Source organism: Myripristis murdjan, chromosome 22 (genome assembly GCF_902150065.1).
Source record: "Myripristis murdjan chromosome 22, fMyrMur1.1, whole genome shotgun sequence".
Taxonomy (NCBI): domain Eukaryota; kingdom Metazoa; phylum Chordata; class Actinopteri; order Holocentriformes; family Holocentridae; genus Myripristis; species Myripristis murdjan.
The window spans coordinates 1,454,887-1,464,350 of record NC_044001.1 but is presented as its reverse complement, the minus strand read 5'-3'; the positions used below and the strand labels follow the sequence as shown (position 1 = coordinate 1,464,350).

Here is a 9,464-nt window from a genome sequence, read left to right as displayed (position 1 = left end):
TGCGACTCCACTTGGGGACACATTTAAAGTTTTTGCAATTTTCCGGACTGACTGACCTTCATTTCTTAAAGTAATGATGGCCACTCGTTTTTCTTTAGTTAGCTGATTGGTTCTTGCCATAATATGAATTTTAACAGTTGTCCAATAGGGCTGTCGGCTGTGTAGTAACCTGACTTCTGCACAACACAACTGATGGTCCCAACCCCATTGATAAAGCAAGAAATTCCACTAATTAACCCTGATAAGACACACCTGTGAAGTGAAAACCATTTCAGGTGACTACCCCTTGAAGCTCTTCAAGAGAATGCCAAGAGTGTGCAAAGCAGTAATCAGAGCAAAGGGTGGCTATTTTGAAGAAACTAGAATATAAAACATGTTTTCAGTTATTTCACCTTTTTTTGTTATGTACATAACTCCACATGTGTTCATTCATAGTTTTGATTCCTTCAGTTAGAATCTACAATGTAAATAGTCATGAAAATAAAGAAAACGCATTGAATGAGAAGGTGTGTCCAAACTTTTGGCCTGTACTGTATATATATATATAGATAGATAGATAGATAGATAGATAGATAGATAGATAGATAGATAGATAGATAGATTTTTTTTTTTTTTACAGTTGTTGTTATCTATTTCTAATGGTCACAGAGACCTTCACTGGTAAAATCCTCAGTGGGAGTGTTTCTATGGTGCTGATGTATGGAAACAGCCTGTCAGTGAAAGTGTGTGTGAAGGTGTGTATGTGTGTGTTAGTATCAGGATCAGAGAATGTCAGCTGTCCTCTGTTCCAGTCCAGATGAACTCTGATCCTCTGGAGATTCTTCTGAACTGGGAGAACAGTGGCTGGACCTGGTATGGAGCCTGCTGAGTATTTACCTTCATAGAACCATATTCCCCATAATCCAGATAGTTTGCTTCCCTTCCTCTGGACAGACTCTTCTAACACACCCAGGACCCAGACTGCACTGTCTCCAACCTCAACATCCCAGCTGTAAATCCCTGAATTGAAGCCCTCAGATCCCAGGACAGCAGGGTAGAAGTCAAATCTCTCTGGATTGTCAGGAAGTTCCTGTCTCTGTCCTCGTCTCACGCTGGTCAGATCTTCAGACAAGAAGAGGTCTGGACGGGCAGTGTTGGGGTCCAGAACCACAGGAGTGTAGGAGACCACCTCCTTCATCTTGGCCCAGACGGTGAAGCTCAGGTTGCCGAGGTGTTTGGCCTCGTCTATCAGAGCTCCTGAGAGCAGCTGTGGATCCTCCAGCAGGGGGCGCTGGACTCTCTCCACTGTAGCCTTGTAGTTGAGCAGGAATGAGACGTCTTCAGCTCTCAGCTCCTTCTCTATGGCTCTGATTGTGTCTGAAAGGGCTGCTATCTTTCTGCTCAGAGCCTCCGTCTTCTCCTTCATCGTCCGACTCTTCTGCTCCTCTTCCTCCCTCAGAGCGGCGATCCTGGCCTCCTCATCCTCTTGGAGAAACTGGTGAAGCTTCTTAAACTCCTCCTTAATCTGCCTCTCTGTGCGTCGGGCCTGGACCTTAATGTGCTCTGCTGTTTCATCACAGTTTCCTTTGACTTTATTAAAGAGCTCCAGTTTCTCCTGTAAGGGCTTCAGTGATTTCTGAAGTTCTTCTCTGTGATCCTGAGCAGCTTCGTCGATGGGTCTGAACTTGTGGTCGGTGTGTTTCTTTGAATCTCGACAGACGAGACACACTGGCTGCTGATGGTCCAGACAGAAGAGCCTGAGTTTCTCAGAGTGCAGACTGCAGAGGAGCTCCGACCCTGCTGAAGCTCTCTGATCTCTCTCCAGTAAGAAGGCCTCACACAGGTTCTTCAACACCAAGTTACAAGGTGGATGTTTCCTTGAAGATCTTCTCTTACAAACTGGACAGTTTTTTGTTGGTTTCTCTGTCCACCAGCTATGCAGACAGGCTTTACAGAAGCTGTGGCTACATGACAGGACCACAGGATCTTTAAAGACATCATGGCAGACAGGACAGCAGAGATCATCCTCTGATCTGGAAGCCATTTTGTCTCTGAGTGAAGAGGAAAGCTCACCAGGCAGACGGTTCAAACAGGAAGTCAGTCAGTCAGTCGTGGTAACACTCCCTGTTCTGGAACGTTTCCTGAGAGTTACTTTCACTTTGAATCGTGTCTTTGCTAAAACTCCTGTTCAGTGAGGAGTCAGCAGCAGGTTGCAGTGTTTCTAGTATTTCCAAGTTTCCTGAAAGTTAAGATAATATATGATCAGATAAGATATATTTTTTTGTCCCTGCTGGGAAATTTGACTTGGGTATTCGAGCCTCACACAGCTGTAATCAACTTAAATAGAAAACGTAGCCAACAACACAGAACAGTGGGAAACACAAGACACACTAATAAATTACATTCAACAAAATGAAAAGGTAATAAAATATTGTACATGCCTTGTGAGATGCCTTGTGAAAGTTACTTTCACTTTTTAGTCACTTTGAGTCGTGGCTTTTCTAAAACTGCTGTTCAGTGAGGAGTCAGCAGCAGGTTGGAGGTCCTGTATTCCCAGTGTTCCCAGTATTCCCAGTATTGCTCCTGTAGTTGCTCCCTCAGTGGAATTCATGGGTTAACTCTGAAGCTGAATCTTATCGTCTCTGTGTGTGTGTGTGTCTCCTCGGTGAGCAGTGTAAGAATGACAGCTTCTGTTTCCTGTTTTGTCAGTGCAGTCAGTGTGTCGTGTCAGTGCTGCTTCCTCTCCTGTAGGTGGCAGTGTTGCTCAGAAATCACTTGAAAAGCTCCTGTTGAAACATGTTAGGCCAGTGGTCGTATTGTAGTCGTGTTTTCCTGGGACTTCAGTGGTGAAGGCTCCTTTCTGCAGCTCCTCTTTTCTTTCTCTGAGGCTAAAAAGTGATGGAAGAACCACACTACAAATCATTTCTCACTTTAAAAAACAGGAGAAGACGTACATTTCTGTTTCTTCTTAAAGCCCGCAGGTGTGTTGATCCAGTCTTTTGAAATAAATAATCAACAGATATTGTGGGTATGTGCTGATACTACACCCATCCTGAACCATTGGGTCGATTTGTTTAGCAATAATTACCTGATAATGCTGTTGTTAGGGTAACAGGACGCCTGTCTCCACATATGTGGGGTCAGAGGTCATGCTGCATTCACATCCTACCAAAAAAAATAAAAAATAAAAAACAACAACAATAAAAGTCACGACTGAGGAGAAGTTGAGCTTTTTTGAAAATGTCGTCTTTGCAGTTTTGTCAACTTTAGTGCTGAACTGATTTTTTTCCTCTTACAACACATGAACTTCACAAGGACACTCTTGACTTGGTGTTTTAAATCACACCAAACTCTGTCATGTGACCACAAACCACAAATCCAGCCACAAGTTGACTCCTGTTGGGGGGTTTTGGAGCTGCAATGACAAAATGACGTTCATGTGTTTATGTAAGATGTTGGAGTTTGAAGCAGAAGTGTATCATCTGTCCCTCAGTGTGTCTGTGTGTCTCCTTGGTGAGCAGTGCAAGGCTGACAGCTGGTTTTCTGTTTTGTCAGGTGTATCAGAGGGTGGGCGGAGCTTTGTCAGGGCATTTCTTGTAAATGCTCACCTGTTTGCAGTGATATCGTGCAAACCATCCAACCATGATATATCGTGGAATAACAGTTGGTTCAATTTGTTCAGTTTTTTCTCTTTTGGTTCATTTATTCTCCTTCCCCTGCCTCGCACAACTTTCCCCCATCCTCCCTTGCGCAGTAAACAAAAGTGTTGCGAGCCCTTTTTTTCTTGTAGCAGACGCAGAACTCATATGGGGCGCATTCAAATTCAGCGAACACAGTGAAGGTTCGCAACGTTTGCTAACACAGAAATTAACAGTATGTTTGCAGTTTGCTACTACTGTACTTGAACGCACCGCCTAACGACTGACATCACACTCGCCTTAAGACAGGAACAGACGAGTCAACAAACATCCTCATGCTTCATGCGGTGTGAGAGAGATAACATGTCCGAGTCAGAGACTAACGTTACAGGTAAAGATGACCAGCGACTCACAGATGTTGATTTTTTAAATGTTCATTTCAGTTCATTTTTCCTAGGCAACTCAAAGACTAAACAAATTAATAACGATTAATAGACTGGTTAATAACTGATAACATTAACACATTAATAACAAGAACAAAGTTATGGCCTGCACATCTTCGTGGAAAATCTTACAGGAACTGTCCGTGGTGCTGAATCTGTCTCAGCAGGTTTTGTCTGTGGTGCTGAATCTGTCTCAGCAGGTACTGTCCGTGGTGCTGAATCTGTCTCAACAGGAACTGTCTGTGGTGCTGAATCTGCGTCAGCGTGAACTGTCCGTGGTGCTGAATCTGTCTCAGCAGGTACTGTCCGTGGTGCTGAATCCGTCTCAACAGGAACTGTCCGTGGTGCTGAATCTGCGTCAGTGTGAACTGTCTGTGGTGCTGAATCTGTCTCAACAGGAACTGTCCATGGTGCTGAATCTGTCTCAGCAGGTACTGTCCGTAGTGCTGAATCTGTCTCAGCAGGTACTGTCCGTGGTGCTGAATCTGTCTCAACAGGAACTGTCCGTGGTTCTGAATCTGTCTCAGCAGGTACTGTCCGTGGTGCTGACTCTACTACGGCATTTCATTCTCTTTATTATAGAAATTAAAGCTCCATAAAATTCACGGAGGATCTTTTTTAGCTCTTCTTTCCTTACACCTGAGAAATCAGCTGTTTGCCTGGTGTTTTTCAGGTATTCTTCAGGGTTTGTTCGGTTGCTTGAAAACCTTGAAAATGCTAGGATTTTAATGTTGTGTTTTCAAGATTTGAAAAATGCTTGAATTTTGGATAATGTGCTTGTAAATGCTTGAAATTGTTACCATATTTCTGGGCAGTCTGACTAAATGGACCACTTATTAAATGGAGAGAAATGAAATAAGTCTGATTAAAAATGAGGCCTTCACAGCTCATGCTCTGATGGGTTTCCCAACAGCTGGATTGATTGTCATGTGTCATGCCCCCAACAAGAGGACAGTGCAGCAGCATGGGACTAACATGCCGGGAGGTTGCCGTTTTAATGAACGTTGGCTGGATAATGAAAAGTACAAACAGTAGATAAAACGTGGACCAAATCCATGTGTAGCCTGCTGCAAAATATGCAAAAAGGAGATTCAGCTTTTCGCTATGGGAGAGTCAGCACTCTCGAGTCATATGAAAGGTAAATCACAGAGATGACAAGCCCTACATGCGTGATTTGTTGGCTAACCGTTAGCTGCATGCTAGACCTAAATGTAGAAGCACTATGAGATGTGTCTGAATGCCACTGTCAATTAGGGACAATTATTAAGGGCTAAGTTAAGAACAAAGCCAGCGTTTCTCAACGGTAAAATGTAGGAATTTCCTGCAAATGAGAATTGAAGCACAGCTGATGTTAGCCCATAAGATGATAGACATATGAGTAGACGCCGCTCGGCTGCTGGAGCGCAAGACGAATACCAAAGCAGCAAGCTCCCTCCCTCTCTCTCTCTCTCTCTCTCTCTCTCTCTCTCTCTCCCTCCCTCCCTTTCTCGCTCGCTCTCTCTCTCTCGCTCGCTCTCTCTCTCTCGCTCGCTCTCTCTCTCTACCTTTATTTTTATGCACACACACACAGTCTATGAACCATATTGATACAGTATATGAATATCCGGTGTTCATCAATCCATAACTCTGCTGTTCGAGGTTGTCAGTGAGAAAAAGAACGAGAGAATTTGATATGCCCCTTTCAGTTAATGTTAGTAGCTGTTTCGATATTCTGCCTAGGTTGTATCAAATTTTCAGGTTCTTTTTCACCCGGGCAGCACTTTAATCTAAGCGTACGCTTCAGTAAACAATAGTGTTTTTAGCCCTGATTTAAAGGAGGTGACAGTTTGAGCAGACCTCAGATCTACAGGAAGTTTGTTCCACAGGTGAGGAGCATAATAACTGAATGCTGCCTCACCTTGATTGATTCTTGTTCTTGGAACACACAACAAACCAGTTTCAGATGACCTAAGGGGTCTGGATGCTTTGTAGGGAACCAGTAGATCAAGCATGTATTTTGGTCCGAGACTATTCAGGGCTTTGTAGACCAGCAGTAAGATTTTAAAATCTCCGCTCTGCACGAGTGCACCCACAACACATTTCACCCATACTCAGACTCAGCTGCAGGTGGGCAGTGCAATCCCTCGGTTTAAGGTCACCATGGCTTCTCTTTTTACGGTTTACTTGTATTGATGCTTTATTTAAGGTTTAAGGCCAACCTTTCTTAGCCTTGTACATAATCTCACTAATCTCTCTCTCAAACACACACACACACACACACACACACACACACACACTTGATGGGTGTTTTTGGCCTGGGGCCTGTAGGTGTGCGGGGCAGCCCTGAGCAGGAGGCCCCGCTCCGACTCGGGCCGGTCCTTATCAGATCCTGCGGTTCCGCTCCAGACCAGATGTTCTGTCTCTGTGGGAACCGCACTCGGCTGTTCAGTGACGACTCTGTACTTTCTCTATTTATTACCTGTTTTTCTTTTCAATAAAGAATAGTTATTTTTACAGCTTGTCCAGTGACTTCTGTTCATCTGCAGCAGCAACACCAGCAGGGACACAGCGCCCTCTAGTGACCAGAGGCAATACATCAATACATCCAGTCCACACTGTGACCGAATAGTAATAATAATAATAATAATAATAAGTATAATAAAACTTTATTTGTATAGCACCTTTCATACAAGAATTGCAGCTCAAAGTGCTTCACAATTAAAAAAAGAAGATTTAAAAACACATTCAATAGAACATTAAAAAAGACCATTAAACACAGCATGATGTAATAAAACACAACACAGGGTGTGGAATAAAGAGGTAAAGGCTAAAGTCCAGAGGTTGAACCCGGTTTTAACTTTGAAATAAAACAAAAGATGCAAGTAAAACAATAAAACACAACACATTGTGCAATGAAATAGGAGCTAGTTAAAGGCTAGAGTGAAAAGGAAGTTTGTTAGTCTTCTTTTAAAGATATCTAGTGAGCCAGCTTCCCTGATATTTAAAGGTAGTGTGTTCTTAGGGGCGTAAGTAACAAAGGCGGCATCCCCAATTTTCTTCCGACTGTTGTAGTGAACCTCCAAGGATCAAGGATGTCTTCCTGATCCTCCAGGGGCAGTTTGTCGTCCAGCCAGCAGCTCCACACAACCATCAGACACAAGCAGCAAATTCATACAACACAAAACACACACATGGACTTCAAAAGGCAATCAGATTTATTGTTGTTACCTGCGAAGCTACCAAACAGTCACTGAAAATAGTCCAAATCAGGCTGACGATGACAGTGCTAACTTACACAATCAGCTGCTCTCTGAGGATTTAGCAGATTAATCAAAGTTATACTCAATTTGAAACCAACTGATATTTATTTTACTCCCCTTTTGAGTAAAATGACAGCATTGAATTAATATAATGGTTGTTTTTTTGTAAGGACAGTAGATCACTGAAGTCCAGGATCGTCTGCATGTTGAAGATGTTGAACGACAAACTATGAGCTTCTGATTTATTCTCTCAATTGGATGCATAGCCTTTAGTACATGAACTGTTGAGCTGAGTCTGTAAACAAAGTCAGTTGAGATTAAACACAACACATCAAAAAATAAAGATAAATGTCATACCCTGCAACAAATACATAACACAACAAAGCTAAAGGATGACTTATTGACTTGTTTCCATTGTGTTCCTCTTTTCAAGGAAGACAAACACAAGCAGAAAAGTCACCGATGACCACGGTACCCTGTGTCATCACATACGCAGTGATATAATCAATACAGCCTTACTGACAGGCTACAATAAAATCAATACATTTTAAAACATCAACACATCCTTAAAATCAGTTACATCCTAATACAACAACAAAAAAAGCCACTCCCATCTGTGTGTGGCCACTTCATCAGACACAGCCAACACACACACACACACACACACACACACACACACACACACCTACATAAATGCACCCACATACATGTCCAAGTCATTCCGTCATTTTGCTGAATGATCCGTTCCCCACATGCACGTTGAAATCAGCTGGTTTGACAAGACGGACTTGATTTGGTTTCTACTGGAGGTCTATTCCACTCTACTGCTGCCGTGGACAGAAAGCTGTTTTGGCCAGAACACGTCTTAAATCTCCACGGCACAATGTCTGTGGCCCTGCCTGGAGTCCAACAGCCATGTGAGTCCCTAACGAGCAGCAAATAATTCTTCAGATCCCTCGGCCCGTTCCCTTCCAAGATCTGATGTGTTGGTGTCACTTTCAGCTGCTGGACCCTGTTTTCTACCATCAACCATTTGAATTCCTTTAAGTGGGAAGAGCCAGCAGGAGTCATGTGGCAAAGGCTCAACACCACCCTGACTAGTTCAGTTTGAGCTGTGTGAAGTTCAGGTTTAATCCACTTGGGGGCGCTACTGCACCATGTAGTACAGGTGTAGTCAAAGTGAGGCTGAACTGAAAGTGGAACAACAACAAATGGGCCTTACTCAGCACAAATTTGATCTGCTGGAGCTGAAATGATCAAACTGGAGTTCCAGTGGAGAGAAACTCTAAGAACCCAGAATAAAAACAACAGAATCAACTGAACTCTTCACATCATCAAATAAGACAGACTCCACTTTTACCTGGAGTCCAACTCAGTGGTTTTCCAAATTGGAACCGCAGACCCCCGGATGTCCTCCAGGGTCTTCAGTTGGGGGTCTTTGGCTTATTGAAAGCTGACTTGGGGGTCCAGAGAATAAAAATGTTTGAAAACCCATGGGCTAAATTAATTAAATAACACACTCTCACTGAAATAACACATGCAAGTGCATGTTTCATCTCCTTTTATGTAAAGAGCTTTGGCATTACAGAAGAATGTGGCTTCACCAAGTTTTAAATGGTTAATCTATGAACAGAATGACAATATGAAAGAAAAAAGAAAATATAAAGAATATAGTTATTTCAACATGAATGAAATAATGAATGAAATAACATCAAACATCAAAATAATATCAATCATACTGATACAGTGCAGACAGCAAACTAATAAAATGGCTGTATAAATTTACCATTCAACATGGTGCAACCTTAGAATAGAATGAATAACACACAGTGTAATTAGCTAGTGAGGCTAGCTAAATAGCATAAGTCAAACACAACGGCAGCACAGAACAAAACTGAGAAGTGCATATGAGACGCGAGATCGCATGTAGCACCATAAACCGCACACAACGTTCAACACATATATGTTATGTTACCTAACAAGTGTCACTTACTCTTCATGAACGCACTCATTGAAAAAATACACCGGAGACTGGCATTATTGTGACTTCTCCCACCGTCTCCTTAGTGTAAACAATTAGGACCCTAACAATGCCTACAGTAAGTGCCTGACTTAAAAAATGGAAAGGACCTGCACCATTCTGAGAGGTGCCTGAACAAATGTAA

The 9,464-nt window shown here is 42.7% G+C and overlaps 1 protein-coding gene across 1 annotated transcript; it reads right to left on the bottom strand.

Moving 5' to 3' along the window:
• Positions 1–625: 625 nt before the first annotated feature.
• Positions 626–2,205, bottom strand: LOC115354435 (nuclear factor 7, ovary-like). Its single transcript, XM_030044830.1, has 2 exons — positions 877–2,205; positions 626–828 (listed from the first exon to the last, which is right to left on the bottom strand). Exons 1-2 carry the CDS (start codon positions 2,021–2,023, stop codon positions 626–628), a joined length of 1,350 nt encoding a protein of 449 aa, XP_029900690.1. The 5' UTR covers positions 2,024–2,205.
• Between the last annotated feature and the right edge of the window lie 7,259 nt (positions 2,206–9,464).